Source organism: Danio rerio, chromosome 5 (assembly GCF_052040795.2).
Source record: "Danio rerio strain M-AB ecotype USA chromosome 5, GRCz13ab, whole genome shotgun sequence".
NCBI lineage: Eukaryota > Metazoa > Chordata > Actinopteri > Cypriniformes > Danionidae > Danio > Danio rerio.
Genome location: NC_141025.1, coordinates 9,278,941 through 9,297,758, shown reverse-complemented (window position 1 = coordinate 9,297,758; position 18,818 = coordinate 9,278,941). Strand labels below are relative to the sequence as shown.

The 18,818-nt window shown below is 35.7% G+C and overlaps 2 protein-coding genes across 5 annotated transcripts in view; one reads left to right on the top strand and one right to left on the bottom strand.

Moving 5' to 3' along the window:
- osmr (oncostatin M receptor) overlaps positions 1-18,818 on the bottom strand; it is a 151,812-nt gene that overhangs the window by 52,566 nt on the left and 80,428 nt on the right. The window lies entirely within an intron of this gene.
- Positions 1-18,818, top strand: part of rictora (RPTOR independent companion of MTOR, complex 2 a) — an 81,558-nt gene that overhangs the window by 28,281 nt on the left and 34,459 nt on the right. For all 4 annotated transcript variants that reach the window (XR_015490711.1, XR_015490710.1, XR_015490712.1 and 1 more), the window contains exons 14-24: positions 539-605; positions 694-774; positions 3,115-3,215; positions 3,776-3,944; positions 6,429-6,530; positions 8,733-8,779; positions 8,868-9,003; positions 12,682-12,881; positions 13,240-13,366; positions 16,582-16,746; positions 17,338-17,414. Coding sequence is in view for 1 of the 4 variants with exons in the window: in XM_087253089.1 (XP_087109215.1) it covers positions 539-605; positions 694-774; positions 3,115-3,215; positions 3,776-3,944; positions 6,429-6,530; positions 8,733-8,779; positions 8,868-9,003; positions 12,682-12,881; positions 13,240-13,366; positions 16,582-16,746; positions 17,338-17,414 (1,272 nt within the window). In the remaining 3 variants the exon portion in view is untranslated. The remainder of the gene's footprint in view (positions 1-538; positions 606-693; positions 775-3,114; positions 3,216-3,775; positions 3,945-6,428; positions 6,531-8,732; positions 8,780-8,867; positions 9,004-12,681; positions 12,882-13,239; positions 13,367-16,581; positions 16,747-17,337; positions 17,415-18,818) is intronic.

The following is an 18,818-nucleotide window of genomic DNA, read 5'->3' as shown; positions in this document are numbered from 1 at the left end:
CTCATAAAGGGAAAATGAAAACAAAACCTTCACCGCAGCAAATTATAAAAGCAACACTGCACACTTGTTTTGCCAACACAACGTGGCGTCTCTCTGCCGTCTAAACACTGCAACATTAATGAATATTAATGAAGTTGCACAATAGAGCGCGCTGATTGGTTTGAACCAAGCCTTACCCATGCATTAATGCAGCACACTCGGAGACTTCATAAGGCACTCCCAGGTACAGACGTACAGTCTACATGCTGGAATACACGCTAAGATCTCATGGCCGTGACGCAGCTTCAAAAATTCGTTTCAAACCGTAAGTACGAATTTGCTCGAAATAACGCCAAAACAACCAATTTTCACTTTTTAGTGAGATATATTTGTCCTAATAGTGTTTATAGCAGTGTGGGACACATCAAAAATGTGTTTTGGTGTTTCGTGACCCTTTAAATTGAATTGAATTGAACAATCACACTCTTTGAGGGTTATTTGAAATGTATATTCTGGGATATTCTTAGTGAAATGCTCTTTCTTTTTCTTTTTTCACCAGACCAGACCTCATGGACAATTATCTGGCTCTGCTGCTGTCTGCTTTTATCAACAGTGGACTTCTAGAGGTGCATACTCACTCTAGACGTGTTTTTGCTTTAAGTGGATTTGTGAGGGTTTTTATTGCTGATGTTTTATTGGTTTGTTTTTGTTCAGGGTCTGGTGGAGGTCGTGACCAGCAGTGATGGACAGATATCTGTGAGAGCCACCATACTGCTTGGAGAACTCTTGCACATGGTACAGCATTACATTATGACACTATATTTTTTACGATAATTATCTATACATGTTTGCTTAAATTAAAACAACAAAACTAAACCTATTTTATTATTTTGTTGTAGTATTTATAAAATTTTTCAATTAAATATAAATTGTTAATAATAAATAAGTATAAAAAATATCTAATTTAAGCAAGTTTGCCAGAAATATTTCTCATTTTACATTTAGTTTAACTCTAAACATATATATATATATATATATATATATATATATATATATATATATATATATAATATATATATATATATATATATATATATATATATATATATATATATATATAAACTACTAATAAAAACAACAGCACAAATTAGAATGATTAAAATGAAAAGTAATTAACTATAATTAGAATAGTGTACAAATACTAAACATTGGCTGCTTAATACAATATCAATAAACTTTTTTATCATAAGCAACAATAATGTAAACCAGCATACATTTTGTAATCTTTTACGATCTTTATTTATTCTAAATATTCCCTTTTGATTGTAAATGAACACAACTTTGCTATAAAAAAAATACTGATGTGGAATTTTCTATTTTGGCCTTTTGTTTCTTTGGTACCAAATATATCACAAATGTTGACCCCCACTTACCGGCCACTTTATTAGGTACACCTGTCCAACTGCTTGTTAGAGCAAATTTCTAATCAGCTAATCACATGGAAGCAACTCAATGCATTTACACATGTAAACATGGTCATGACGGTCTGCTGCAGTTTAACCGAGCATCAGAATGAGGAAGAAAGGTGATTTGAGTTACTGAATGTGGCATGGTTGTTGCTGCCAGACAGGCTGGTCTGAGTATTTCAGAAACTGCTGATCTACTGGGATTTTCACGCACAACCATCTCTAGGGTTTACAGAGAATGGTATGAAAAAAGAAAATATCCAGTCAGCGGCAGTTCTGTGGATGCAAATGTCTTGCTGATGCAGGAGGTCAGAGGAGAATGGCCAGACTGGTTCCAGCTGATAGAAAGGCAACAGTAACTCATATAACCACTCGTTACAACCGAGGTCTGCAAAAGAGCATCTCTGAACACACAACATGTTTAACCTTGAGGCAGATGGGCTAAGGCAGCAGAAGACCACACCGGGTGCCACTCCTGTTAGCTAAAAACAGGAAACTGAGATACAATTCACACAGACTCACCAAAATTGGACAATTTTAGAAAAAAAAGAAAGAACTTTAGAAAAATTTGCCTGGTCTGATGAGTCTTGATTTCTGCTGTGACATTCGGATGGTAGGGTCAGAGTTTGGTTTCAACAACATGAAAGCTTGAATCTTGCTGCCTTATATCAACGGTTCAGGCCAGTTCAGTTCAAATCTGCAGCAACTACATGATGCTATCATGTTAATATGGACCAAAATCTATGAGCATTTTCAGCACCTTGTTGAATCAATGCCATGAAGAATTAAGGCAGTTATGAAGGCAAAATGAGCTCCGATCTGATACTAGTAAGGTGTACCTAATAAAGTGGCCGGTGAGTGTATATCTCCATCAGTCCGTTTCATTTAACTTAACTTAAATAAAATATTTTAAAAAGTTAAATAACAATAGTTTACATAAACTAAAAAAAAAGAAAAGTTGTATGCAAATTATGATTACATTACTGTAAAATATTAAACACTATTGCAATGAAAGAGAGACCGTTTGTTCTTAAACAAGTATATAAAGCTTGAACTAAATGTGGAAATCTTTAGAGATTTTTAAGGATTCTAAATTCTCCCTTTTTATTTTAAATGAACACAACCTTGCTATAAAAAATGGTAAAACATTTTTGTTTCTTTGAAAAGGTTGCTATCCTTTTTCATATTTTGTCTGTCATTTGGTTTCAATTAGTAAATATACAGGTTTTCTTTTAATGGACAGTCATTTTTTTCTTCGCCATTTGATCCAATTGAGCCTAGACACATTATATAATAATTGTGGCACACACAACAGTATTTATGCACACATATACACTTGTTTATTTAACAACATACTTAGTTTACATTTTAATTTATACATAATATAGGTGTATATACAATATTGTATAAAGTAATATACCTGTAAGTGCACTTGTATATTGTAATTTTTTATGTGCTTGTTATTTTTTTATTCCTTTTTTTATCAAGTGTTTTTGTCCTGTCACTAAATCTGTTGCACTGTGGACTTCGGTCACGAAAACAAATATCTTGCGTATTTTATCAAACAGTACAATACAATAAAGCTCTTTCTGATTGATTCTGCTGTAGAACGTACTTGACGTTTTATCATGTTGATCTGTGTCTTCATCTTGATTGGTCTGTCTTCTAGGCCAATACGATTCTTCCTCACTCTCACAGTCATCATCTGCACTGTTTGCCAACACTGATCAACATGGCTGCTTCCTTTGACATCTCTCAGGAGAAACGGCTGTGAGTGCGACTGTGCACACACACACACACACACACACACACACACACACACACACACACACACACACACACACACATATATACAGGGACACTGCATAGGTGTAATGTATTTTATACTGTAAAACCACTTATGATATGACTCTACCTCACGCCTACCCCTAAACCAGGGGTGCCCAAACTCGGTCCTGGAGGGCTGGTGTCCTGCAGATTTTAGCTCCAACTTGCTTCAACACACCTGCAGGGATGTTTCTAGAAAGCCTAGTAAGAGCTTGATTAGCTAGCCCAGGTGTGTCTAATTAGGGTTGGAACTAAACTCACCAGGACAATCTGTGACAATGAATATCAAAAGACTTTGTTAAATGTGAATTTTAAGCATTTGGAATTAGAGGTACACGAGGTGTGACCCTTTAAACCACCACAACAGAGTACAATTAGGTCATACCAATGTCATTATACAACTTTATGTCCCTGTAAACCACATATACCTGTACTCACACACACTCATCCACTCTCCAGTGTCTTACGGTGCAATTTGTACATTTTAATGGTGTGTTTTGCAGGCGTGCCAGTGCAGCCGTGAACCACCTGAAGCGTTTCCATGAAAAGAAGCGCCGGGGCCCCAAACCTTACAGTCTTTACCTGCATCACATCCTGCACAGGACGTCCAGCTCCTCTCACAGGAGGGACCAGCAGCATCATCGGCCACACAAGGACATCTATATTATGAAGGTATCAATGCTGCCCTTGGAGGAAATCTCAGATTAAAAGGCTCTGAAGCAGGGGTCACCAATCTCGGTCCTGGAGGGCCGGTGTCCCCGCAGGGTTTAGCTCCAACTTGCCTCAACACACCTTCCTGGGTGTTTCAAGTATACCTAGTAAGTCCTTAATTAGCTTGTTAATGTGTGTTTGATTAGGGTTGGAGCTAAAATCTGCAGAACACCAGCCCTCCAGGAACAAGTTTGGTGACCACTGGTCTAAAAAAAAAAGAATTGAGAAATAAGATGCTTCTTAAAATAAAATAATATCTATTTTTAGGAACATTAACTGGATAGTTCATCTAAAATCACTCTTACTATTTTTTTTCTATTCTAAAAAAAGATATTTTGAAGAATGTTGGAAACCTGTAGCCATTGGCGTCCATCGTATTTGTTTTTCCTACTATGGATTTCAATGATTGGAATTTTGCTCTGTAATTTGGGACACATAACACAGGAATGAGACGAGTTGGAATCTAAAAACTGACATTTGTCACACACTAGGGCCACTTCTGGAAATATTTTATACTATTTACACTTTGATTAATGAAGCCTATGAAGCACTTTAAACTGAATGAGACAATGTCTTTAATTATCTGTGAACCAGTTCAAAACTCTGTTCCAAAATTTCACTTGGAATTTCTGAAATTTTCATGTTTTGCAACACCTCCTCTCCTCGATTTGGTATCACATCTGAGGGGGTTCTACAGAATTTTGGCTGTACTGAATAAGCACTCTCTTAAAACAAATTAAATCAAGTGTACACTTTTTATTTTAGCCACGTGTAAAGGCCTGTGCACACTTAGATGTTTTTTTGCTTGCGTTTTCTGTCAACGTTTAACGCCTCGCGATTAAATAACGGGCGTCAATGTGATCGTGCACACCAACGTGCAAAACGGCAGGCGCAAAAGTGTCATTTTGAAAAAACGCCTCATGCTTGTTTTTTTTGTTTTGACGCGCCGCGTCAAAATGTTCTCCACCAATCAGATCGGCACTTTTGCTCATGTGCACGGAGCTGCTGAAGTTACAGTAAACACAGGGCTCGAAATTGCGACCATTTTGGTCGCATATGCGCCTGAAATTTGATCCATGCGACCTCAAAATATGTTTGGGAGCATTTTTGCGAGTGTATAAAATTGTTGTGTGCGACCAGTTTTTACTGCAAAATGTTCACCACATGCGCGGATTCGGGAGAAATTCACGCAGAATAAATAACAAATAATGACATCTTACTAGTGATCATGTGCTGAATGTTAATCCACCATCTACACTTTTTCCAAGAGTGCATAAAAGACTCCGTTGGCGTCAGGTCCGCTATGAAAAGTCTTTTCAGGTAACTGTTTGCCACATCTAGCACGAGAGCTTTTGTTCAATCCTTCATATAATCGCCAGATGCTGTCTGCCGTGCAAGGGGCAGCTATATGTCAAATTTATGAACATGGAGCTGCTTATTGCACTGGTGAACAATCATTTCTTCATCGCTAGAGCTAAAGCTGCTGCTTGAACTATCCATGCTTGTTCGAATCACCAGTAACTTTAACAATAACCGTATGAACTTCCTCTCCTCCTTTTCTTCTGTGTTATAAGTGGGTGTCAGAAGCTTAAAGTTGTGTAGCGCCATCTAATGTCAAAAGAGTGAATTTGCATACTTTTCAGCTTGACGCCAGTGAAAATCTATTTGGTTTGAATACTAAAAAACGACTCGTAAAACGCTGACGATAAACGCTAACAAAAGCGTCCCGGTGTGTAGGAGCCTTAAGGGTTCTCATCAAATAAACAACAAAACATCAATCACAACAAAAAAAAATAGGCATTTTAAAGTTAGAAGCAAAATAGTCTTTGAAAAATGAAAAAGTCAGCGACCACTTATTTAGAGCACTTGAGAGCGATGCAGAAAGTCCTTTTGATGTCCTGTGACTCCTTAGAAGAGAGGTGGTTGTTTGTAGGACAGCAAGTTGCCCTTTTTAAGTGAGATTGTTGCTCCCCGAGATGTTGGTTAACGTAGCTCCTCCAGTGAGAAACAGCAAGCCAACCTATGCGACAGCAACATATAAACAGTCCTTCTAAAACAAGCAAACAAAAATGACATAAATAACTGCTTACACACAAAACATTAAATAAAATACACATATACTCACGATTGAGCGATAACTTCGAAAGTGCTCAACCATTGGACTAAATGTGAAGGCCGGTAGCGAAAGTGATCCATGTGGTGGCCACTTTACCAAACACTCCTTCATACTCTATGGTAAGTGACTTTTTATACAGGTGCAAATCAACCTAGTGCCCCTGGTGGTCGGAAGCAGTATTACATGTCCACATACCAAACAAAACACAATGCAAGAAAATAAATAAATAAATCAGAAAGTAATAGTAGTAACATTTAACATGTTACAGTTTATATTGATATAATAAGATACTTAAACAGGAGAGTTTGTTGTTTGTGTGTGTGGTGTAGGACACTGAAGAGGCGCTGATGATGAACCTGAGGGACAGTCAGATCCTCAATCACAAGCAAAACCTGGACTGGAACTGGATTTTGATCATCACTATACTGAAGGTAAAAACCCACATTTAGTTATAAACAAATGTAATTTTATGTTTAGAAAAAATGCATGTTTTCTTTTACCAGTTCACTCAGTATGCAAGACTCCATGCATTCAGAAAATTCCCTTCTTGTGTACAGTATACATATTATTCTGCTTATTTCAGAAAGTATGTGTAGAATGTCAATACAGTCGCGTTAAAGTGGAACTATTGTGCAAAAATCATTTTTTTAAAGGGATTAAACGTAGTTGTGTGGCAAATTTCTGTGAATATAAAAAGCTTCTATTAGTAAAAATTTATTAATTTAATTTGTTTATAATCACACTTGATAAAAATACTATGCAGAAACACTTTGACTGACATTGTCCATTTGTACATGTCATCATAGGGAGAAAGCCCCACCCATTAGTGACCATTTTTCCCTCATTAGCATAAGATGTTAGTCTTGTTTTTGAATCTGCCACTATGCTGACACAGACATCTGTAGCTCCGCCCTCTTTTAAATAGAGCTCAATCTCATTTGAATTTAAAGCAAATGATGCTGAAAATTCAGCTTTTCGCATCACAGAAATATAAATATATTAAATTATAAAGCAGTTGTTATTTTCAATCTTCTTACTGGTCTTTTGTATGACAGAACAAGTAATATATACAGAAAAGTAAAGCAGTCAAGATACTGCAATTCGCTACCAATCAATACAGAAATTTTTAAAACTTCAATTTCCCGCTAACATTTGAGCACTTAAACAGCGCTGATTTAACATTGTGTTCACATGCTCAACAGAAATGACTGTGATTGGCTGTGAAGGTCATCAATTCACCGAACTCACCGCTGTTTACCCAGTGTAACTACAGATACAGGGACACTTAAGTAGAGGTCTGCATTCCCGGAGGAGTCGGGGACCCGACCAGAATAAATTACCGAAAAAAACACGGTAGCGGTCAGTCACTCTGATGTAATTTGAATGGGAGCGGGCGGTCTTACAATATAGCGCCGCGAGCGAGAGAGAGCAAGGTCATCCGCCGCGGTGTGCTGTACCAAAGACTATAGAATACAGACACTTGGCTGAACTGTGTGTGTGTGTGTGTGTGTGTGTGTGTGTGTGTGTGTGTGTGCGTGTGTGCGTGCGTGCGTGCGTGCGTGCGTGCGTGCGTGCGTGCGTGCGTGCGTGCGTGTTTGTGTGTGTGTGTTTGTGTGTGTGTGTGTGTGTTAGTGTGTGTGTGTGTGTGTGTGTGTGTGTGTGAGCGAGTGCATCTGCCGTGGTGCTGTGTGTCGACTGTGGACTCTGTAGCGTCAAGCTGGATGTTTTTTGAAAGGCAAATATAATCGCTATAGATTTTTCATTCTTCCTTGGCCCTGTATGTATCTGTTATGTGTGTAGAAAGAATCTCAATCGGTAGTTGGCAGATATACTGAGTGGATATATTTGTAAATCGGACTTTAAAAGAGTCAGTGCCTCACCAGCCACAAACCTTACCGCACGTCACACGGCACAAGAGGCAAACAAAACTGACATTAAGCCTTCAATCCTTGCACAACCTACACTTTTATCTGTTATCTCTCTCTCGTAATACTCAATTTAAACATGAGATTTTGGAAACAAGATCTAAATTTAGTGGGAACGGTCTGGTTGGGTAGAAAATGGGGCAGGTCGGGCAGTGGGAGAATAAAGGCTGAATATACAGCAGGAACGGTTGGGTGCAGAATAAAACCTGGCGGGAGCAGAACTAAAAATTCCGTCCCATGCAGATCTCTACACTGGAGCATTTCAACGTCGATCAGCTGGTTTGTCTATAAGCTGACATACGAGCGATCCGCTGATGAATCGTGGCTTAAAAATGCTCCAGTGTCCCTGTATCTGTGGGTACACTCAGTAAACAGTGGTGAGTTCGGTGAACTGATGACCTTCACAGCCAATCACAGTCATTTCTGTTTAAGAATGCACTCAACAGCACTCAAATGTTAGCGAGAAATGGACGTTTTTAAAATTTCAGTATCGATTGGGAAAGAATTCCTGTATCGTGACAACCTTAGACCATTGATAATCCCATCCCCCAACCCCTTTCTTACTAACTCAATTACCAAAATAAGAAAAATGAATATATATATATATATATATATATATATATATATATATATATATATATATATATATATAAATAGAAAGCAGTTGTTTTTAATAGTTCACCATACACTGTTGTTGTTCATTTCTAGTGGCCAAACGTGAACCTCAAAAACATCAAGGACGAGCAGATGCACAAGTAAGAGCATCTTAACATCAGACATGAGCTGCAATGTCTTGCTAAGCTCTGACCACAAGCTGCATCCCTAATGTTTGTTTATTTGTAGGTTTGTGAGGAGGTTGCTATATTTCTATAAGCCCAGCAGTAAGCTGTACTCTGCTCTGGAGTTGGATCACGCCAAAGCCAGACAGCTCACAGTCGCAGGCTGCCAGTTCAACCAGTTCCTCCTGGATTCAGAAGAGGTAAGAAAGGGGAACAGACCAAATAGAGGATATACTATATTTAATGACTAATACACTTAATAGAGGATATACTATATTTAATGACTAATACACTTAATAGAGGATATACTATATTTAATGACTAATACACTTAATAGAGGATATACTATATTTAATGACTAATACACTTAATAGAGGATATACTATATTTAATGACTAATACACTTAATAGAGGATATACTATATTTAATGACTAATACACTTAATAGAGGATATACTATATTTAATGACTAATACACTTAATAGAGGATATACTATATTTAATGACTAATACACTTAATAGAGGATATACTATATTTAATGACTAATACACTTAATAGAGGATATACTATATTTAATGACTAATACACTTAATAGAGGATATACTATATTTAATGACTAATACACTTAATAGAGGATATACTATATTTAATGACTAATACACTTAATAGAGGATATACTATATTTAATGACTAATACACTTAATAGAGGATATACTATATTTAATGACTAATACACTTAATAGAGGATAGATTATATTTAATGACTAATACACTTAATAGAGGATATACTATATTTAATGACTAATACACTTAATAGAAGATATACTATATTTAATGACTAATACACTTAATAGCGGATATACTATATTTAATGACTAATACACTTAATAGAGGGTATATTATATTTAATGACTAATACACTTAATAGAGGATATACTATATTTAATGACTAATACACTTAATAGAGGATATACTATATTTAATGACTAATACACTTAATAGAGGATAGATTATATTTAATGACTAATACACTTAATAGAGGATAGATTATATTTAATGACTAATACACTTAATAGAGGATATACTATATTTAATGACTAATACACTTAATAGAAGATATACTATATTTAATGACTAATACACTTAATAGAGGGTATATTATATTTAATGACTAATACACTTAATAGAAGATATACTATATTTAATGACTAATACACTTAATAGAAGATATACTATATTTAATGACTAATACACTTAATAGCGGATATACTATATTTAATGACTAATACACTTAATAGAGGGTATATTATATTTAATGACTAATACACTTAATAGAGGATAGATTATATTTAATGACTAATACACTTAATAGAGGATATACTATATTTAATGACTAATACACTTAATAGCGGATATACTATATTTAATGACTAATACACTTAATAGAGGATATACTATATTTAATGACTAATACACTTAATAGAGGATAGATTATATTTAATGACTAATACACTTAATAGAGGATATATTATATTTAATGACTAATACACTTAATAGAGGATATATTATATTTAATGACTAATACACCTAATAGAGGATAGATTATATTTAATGACTAATACACTTAATTACACTTAATAGAGGGTATATTATATTTAATGACTAATACACTTAATAGAAGATATACTATATTTAATGACTAATACACTTAATAGCGGATATACTATATTAAATGACTAATACACTTAATAGAGGGTATATTATATTTAATGACTAATACACTTAATTACACTTAATAGAGGGTATATTATATTTAATGACTAATACACTTAATAGAGGATATACTATATTTAATGACTAATACACTTAATAGCGGATATACTATATTTAATGACTAATACACTTAATAGAGGATATACTATATTTAATGACTAATACACTTAATAGAGGGTATATTATATTTAATGACTAATACACTTAATAGAGGATAGATTATATTTAATGACTAATACACTTAATAGAGGATATATTATATTTAATGACTAATACACTTAATAGCGGATATACTATATTTAATGACTAATACACTTAATAGCGGATATACTATATTTAATGACTAATACACTTAATAGAGGGTATATTATATTTAATGACTAATACACTTAATAGCGGATACACTATATTTAATGACTAATACACTTAATTACACTTAATAGAGGGTATATTATATTTAATGACTAATACACTTAATAGCGGATACACTATATTTAATGACTAATACACTTAATAGCGGATATACTATATTTAATGACTAATACACTTAATAGAGGATAGATTATATTTAATGACTAATACACTTAATAGAGGATATACTATATTTAATGACTAATACACTTAATAGAGGGTATATTATATTTAATGACTAATACACTTAATAGAGGATATATTATATTTAATGACTAATACACTTAATAGCGGATATACTATATTTAATGACTAATACACTTAATAGAGGATATACTATATTTAATGACTAATACACTTAATAGAGGGTATATTATATTTAATGACTAATACACTTAATAGAGGATAGATTATATTTAATGACTAATACACTTAATAGAGGATATATTATATTTAATGACTAATACACTTAATAGCGGATATACTATATTTAATGACTAATACACTTAATAGCGGATATACTATATTTAATGACTAATACACTTAATAGAGGGTATATTATATTTAATGACTAATACACTTAATAGCGGATACACTATATTTAATGACTAATACACTTAATAGCGGATATACTATATTTAATGACTAATACACTTAATAGAGGATATACTATATTTAATGACTTAATTACCTGAGGTTCGCGGTCACCTGTTTGCCTTGTTCGTACAGAGATCTGCGTGGGACACACACACACACAGAGCGCGAAAGAGATGCACAGCACCACACACACACACACACACTCTCTCTCACTCTCTCTCTGTTTCTCTCTCTCTCTCTTACATACACACACACACACAGAGACGCACGGCACCACGCGGTCTCTGTGTGTGTGTGTGTGTGTGTGTGTGTGTGTGTATGTGTTTCAGAATAAAGCGTGGGAGTGGTCGGTAACTTAAAAGAGAGCGGCTGTGCGGTCTTACAATATCGCTCCTGAGCGAGCGAGCATGCGCGCCCGCATCCACGTGGATGCTGTGTGTGTGTGTGTCTCTCTCTTACTCTCTCTTACTCTCTCTCTCTCTCTCTCATTCATTCACGCACACACATAGAGTGAGATAGAGCACCAAGCGACACACAGACAGCATGCTCTCTTATTTACACACACACACACTGCAAGTGACTTGGTGCACGACTCGAAATCTTACCTTACCTCTCTTTCACTCTCTCTCCTTCACACTGTCCCGTCATGACAATTACGCATACGCATTTGTAGGCATTAAAAAAATAATATTTATTGTTTAATACTTGTCTCCTATTGAAGTGCATTGTTTTTATGACGGTATAACGGTATTGAAACTGACACCGTTGCTATTTTAAGATCCCGCGGTATACCATATTACCATATTACTGCCCAAGCCTAGTATCTGTGTCTGTGTCTGTGTGTGTGTGTGTGTGTGTGTGTGTGCGTGTGTGTGTGTGTGTGTGTGTGTGTGTGTGCGTGCGTGTGTGTGTGTGAGAAAAAAAGAAAAGTTTTGTTTGAGAAAATCATTGTGAAAATAAAATCTTTACAAATTTTCTTAAGCAGCTCTGTGTGTGCAGTCTTCCCTTTGATGTTGCATCCTTACCCCTAGACGGGGCGTAACAAAATTAAAGGATCCTTGTCAATGCACTGATTGACTGTCTTGTGTTTTTGTAGGACGGTCAGTCGTATTTGGAGGAGCTGGTGAAGGATATTGTCCAGTGGCTCACATCGTCTTCTGGGCTCAAACCAGAGCGCAGTCTCCATAGCAATGGCCTCCTCACCACCCTCAATCAGCACTACTTCTTGTTTCTGGGCACTCTTTCTGCACAGCCACACGGAGTCAAGATGCTGGAGAAGTGTGGTGTATTTCAGTGGTGAGAGAACACACACACTCATTATTGCGTACAGTATAGTAGTAATAATAATAGTAATAAAATAGATCAAGTATTGAATTCAACAAAGTTTAATACATTTCTTTGAATATGACTTTTTCAAACGGTCAAGTTTGGAAAATTAATCTGACATTTTAACATAACTATTAAGTGTAAGTTAAATGTTAAGAATAATAAGGACTTTCATGGCGCTACATATGCCTGGGTATGAATTACAAAGGCGCTTGATTTAAAATTAATGGTGCTTTTAAAGGTCATCGAAGGTCCTTGAATCTGATGTTCATGAAAGCGTGGGACCCCTAAAGCTGTTAATCTTTTGATCTTGATGTGTTTTGCTCAGTCTGTTGAACTTGTGCTCGATGAAGAACCAGGATCATCTGCTGAAGCTCACAGTCTCCACTCTGGACTACAGCAGAGACGGACTCGCTCGAGTCATTCTGTCCAAGATCCTCACGGCGGCCACTGATGTAAGATCACAGAGATACCATTGTTCTGTTCACTAAGTGAAGTTTATTTATAAACTAATTTCGAGAGAATCACGTGATTATGATTGAACACGGCTGGTTATGCATTAGCATGTATGATCCACCAATCAGGCCATTCCTAAAAGAGCCAGGGTTTCTCACTACAGTCATCTTCGATATGAAGAGTCCCCCCTTCCACCCCTACTCCTCCACCTTTCCCTTCTTAGGGAGGCACAGTGGTCCAGTGATCAGCATTGTTGCCTCACAGCAAGAACATCACCGGTTCTAGTCCTTTAACAGGCCGGCTGTCGTTTCTGTGCGTAGTTTGCATGTTCTTCCCGAACTCTTGTGGGTTTTCCCCGGGTTCTTCGGTTTCCTCCCACATTTCAGATACATGCACAAGTGAATTGATCAGTCGAAATTTAGCCCTACAGTCAAACTCTCATCCAGCAGCATATTCAATTCAATTCAATTCAGCTTTATTTGTATAGCGCTTTTACATGTAGATAGTGTCAAAGCAGCTTCACATAAATGGTCATAGTAACTGAAACAGTGTAGTTCAGTTTTTAGTGTTTAAGTTCATTTCAGTTCAGTTTAGCTCAGTTCAGTGTGATTTAATCATTACTGAGAGTTCAAACACTGAAGAGCCAATTCATCGATGCATAGCTCTGCCAATCCTGAACCATGCGAGCCAGTGGCGACAGCGGAGAGGGAAAAAAAAACTTCACCTGATGGGAGTGAAGAAAAAAAAACCTTGAGAGAACCAGACTCAGTTGGGCACGACCATTTTAATTTCTCCGCTGGCCAAAAGTCTTGTGCAGAGCTTCAGTCACCACGGTGGAGGCTGGAAGATGGCCTCAGCATATCTCTTCATAGCAATCATTTTAGTCATCAGCTCTCATCAAGGGAGGAGTTGTGAGATCTACCTGAGCTCAAAGCTCCCCTCTTGTCCTGCAAACGAGAGGTAGCCCAGGGCCCAAGGACCTTTTGAGCTCAGGGCTCTCTGAGCATGCCAAACTTGCTTATAATCAATCATCAGCTAAGTGGGAACTCTTGAAACATATAAACATTTTCATTATCAACAACAAAAAAACAATTTATTTTAGCTTGTTGCTCTGGAAGCTTAGTATGAGGTAATACCATTGCTAAAACTTTGTATTACATAAAAGTTAATTATTGATCATTTTAAATCAGACCAAGTTATATACAGCTGAAAACTGTATTAGCTTATTAGCTGTCCAGTGAAATAGTAATTGTATTTCAAAATATCTGCAAATACAGAGAGACTATTTTTTTAAAACACAATAGCTATGTTTCCATCCACCTATTTGCGCAAATGCGCATAAAAAAAACAGATGATGGAAATGCCATGATGCGCATAAAAAACGTATGCGCCTAACTGGGTAGGATAAACTTTTTATTCTATAAGAAAAGATGTGCATAAACTGCAATGGAAACACTTTTACTGCACAAACTCCAGCCTGCGCATTAAAAATGGTCATGTGATTTTGTTAAAAGAGATCATGTGATGCTTAAAATGTGTGTGAATGGATAAAACGTCAGGCTGAGCACATTATAAAACATCTGAAATGTTGTTTTGGTCATTATAAAACGCCTTACCATTTCAATATTAATGTTATTATATTATTAATGACCTCCAGAATCAAGAGCGCCTGTGCTCCGCGTCCGACACCTTCAAACGCCACTGCGCGCTCACTGCTTGTCAGGATTGTCTTTTGAGGTGCATTCATTTAGAAAAGATTGATGCAGCTTCTCCTACTGCAGCAAATGCAGTTTTTACTGTTGATATTTGGCGCCAGTTAATCAGGAAGTGACGATTTTGTTCGCTTTGACTCGTTGGATGGAAACAATGCTTCATTCGCACAACTTTTATGCGATAATCCAGTTTTGCGCATGAAGTTTATTCGCATTTTTGGAGGGAAACATAGCTAATGACTACATTTACATGGACATCAGTAATCGAATTATTTGCCTTAATCTGAGTAAGACAATAATATGATTAAGGTGTTTACATCATGAGTTGCTTTTTGAATGTTTCTTTCATGACATAGATAGATTAACATCACGGTATCCACATTTCCTCCGGAATTTCATGTATTTTCGGGTTTATCATTTTAATTCAATGACTTTAACTGCAGTTTGGCACTTTCACTTTCATTCAGGAACATTTCATGCATGCCCCCCGTGTTAAACGAGATATTGGATGGGAGTATGAACTGCTGGAAGTGTGTTATTTTAATGGAGTTTGATACCGCACACACAGAATTGTGCAATGCAGGTGTCTGTGGTTCTTCACTGACTCGATAAGTGCAGAGAATAGTCAAATAGCCGTGTGTGTATAGACTATCCTTTCACAAAATGCGGTGAAAATCCTACACGACGGTAATAGTTTGATTGCGGTGTTTACATGTTCAAACTGCACTTCAATAATGCGTTTACAATATGAAAACTCCACCTGTCCTAATTTGATTTCTCTTTAGTTCGATTATGACCTTAATCAAATTTAATTAATCTAAAACCACTGTTTACATGGTAAACTCTTAATCAGAGTATTGTCTGAATTACAATAAAATTGTCCATTTGGAAGGTAAATGCCTCAGTCTCAAGTGTTTTGCAGTCTTCCAACAGGAAAACAACCCTAAACATAAAGCCAAGGCCACAATGGAGTGATTTAATATCAAACATATTAATGTGTTGGAATGACCCAGTCAAAGTCCAGACCTAAATCCCATCGTGAATCTGTGGCAAGATCTGAAAACTGCTGTACACAAACGCTCTCTATCTAATCTGACTCCGCTTGAATTGTTTTGCTAGGAAGAATGGGCAAAGATTTCAGCCTCCAGATATGCAAAGCTGGTAGAAGCATATCCCAAAAACTTGCAGCTGTAATTGCAGCTTCCACAAAGTATTGACTCACAGGGGCTGAATACTTTTGCACACTGCTTTTTTCAGTTTTTTTATTTGTAAAAAAAAAAAAAAAAAAGAATTTGTGTATAATTTGCTTTATATGTCACAATTGTATGCCATTTTGTGTTGGTCTTTAACATAACATTCCAATAAAATAGATTTATGTTTGTGTTCATAATGTGAGAAAATGTGGAAAAGTTCAAGGGCTATGTGTACTTTTGCAAGCCACTGTAGATTTGATGAATGACTCAACCTAAAATTGATGGTATTTGTTGTTTGTGCTGCTTCAGAACTGCCGCTTGTACGCCACCAAACACCTGCGTGTGCTTCTGCGTGCCAATGTTGAGTTCTTCAGTAACTGGGGGATGGAGCTGCTGGTCACGCAGTTGCACGACCACAACAAAACCATCTCAATGGAGGCGCTCGACATTCTGGACGAGGCCTGCGAAGACAAGGTGATTAATGAAGATCAGTAGCTAATGCCATTTCTAATGTTACGATCTGTTAAATGCAAATGAAATCAGAACTAACCATATTGATTTTGTTGGCTCACATTGCTAGTTTTTAGGTGAAAAATATATCTGTGCATGTCATTAAGTAAACAAATAGTTTGCTCTTATAATCTTTAATTGAAATCTGTAAATGCACTTCCTGTTTGTTTTAAGTTAAATTCTCAGATTACTTCTGTCTGAGGTATTGAGCGTTGCTAACATACTTAACCACGTCCCTCTACTGTCAGTTTTGACAACAAACAGAAATGGTGAGGAGGAGGAGGAGTCTGTTAGGTTGTAATAACTCTCCCCAAACTCTTTACCTGATCTTTCTGAATGAACTTAACTACATCCAATCAGCTCGCAGTAGAAAAAAACAAGCCACGCCCACTGTTTTCTCTTTTAATATTCCATACCTCAAGGAACTACGTCACAATGCGAAAAAAAATAACGGTTGCAACTTCCGGTTCATGCAAACTCTAATCGTTTATGAATGACGTAGTTGTGTTTGCTTGTTTTATGAAATGTTATTAATTATTATTAATGTTCATTCAGGCCAATCTGCACGCTCTGATCCACATGAAACCAGCTCTGTCTCATCTGGGGGATAAAGGCCTCCTGCTGCTGTTGAGGTAAAACAGCCTTGGTTTTCTGTTATGCAGTGGGCTTTTTGTAGAAATGCTTCAGAGGCTGATTTATTGTGGTTATTGTTAACTGAAATTATTAAACTTTTTTTTTTGGGGGGGGGGGGGGTAGTGTCATTAAAATAAAGGTCAAATAAAATATGAGCATATTTAAAATTAAATTAAACCTTTTTTCTCCATTTTAGATAACATTTACGAACATTTAAAAATAGAAAGTAGAAATTTCAGTTGCGTTTATTTTAAAAATACTGAATGCTAAAATAATATATTGTGCAGCCCTGACTTGAATATAGGTTAGTTGTCTTTACATCTTTTCTGTCCTTGGTTAAAAACTTGCTCTCACATTGTTAAAATATGAGCGTATATAGAATTAAATTAAACCTTTTTTTCTCCATTTTAGGTAACATTTACAAACATTTAAAAATAGAAAGTAGAAATTTCAGTTGTGTTTATTTTAAAAATATATATTTTTCAGTGTTTACTATTTGTTTTGATTTATTTTAGTGCACAGTTAAATTGAAAGACTTGTTTAAATCACTGTTAACGGGATTCATATGGTCATGGAAAACCTGGAAAAGTCATGGAATTTTGACATGGCATTTTCCTGGCCTGGTAAAGTCTTGGAAAAGGGGAGTGAATCTAGAATAATATATAACAAATAAATTACAAGCATAGATAAATAAAATATAGTAAAGATAAAAGTAAATAATTGTTTTCCGGTATTCAATATTCAGCTACAGATACTGAATAATTAGCACTGCATAGTCTTCATTGTATAGCATTTAATCTTCATTAAAGTTACAAGAAATGTCTTGTGGCCGGATGTTTTAAAATTTGAATTATTGGAATATTCACCGTCACAGGCCCTAAAGGTACAGTTCCGCAAAGATTAAAATGTCCTCACTATTTGCTCACACTTCACTTGTTTTAATACTATAGTAGTTACTAAATTATTATCTTTTTGTGTTCATTAAAAAAAAAAAACCTCATAAGTGTTTGAAACAAGTGAAGGGTGTAAATAAAATAGTAAGTAATTTTTGGGTGAACTATCTTTTTAAAAATGCATGCAGATGATGAACTTTTACTCCATTATGATTAAACTCTATATTAAACTATAATCCCAACATTGCATATCCTGCGATGTGACTATTGCGGATGCACACATTGCGATATCGATGCTGAAATAATATATTTTGTGCAGCCCTGACTTGAATATAGGTTAGTTGTCTTTACATCTTTTCTGTCCTTGGTTAAAAACTTGCTCTCACATTGTTAAAATATGAGCATATATAGAATTAAATTAAACCTTTTTTTCACCATTTTAGGTAACATTTACAAACATTTAAAAATAGAAAGTAGAAATTTTAGTTGTGTTTATTTTAAAAATATATA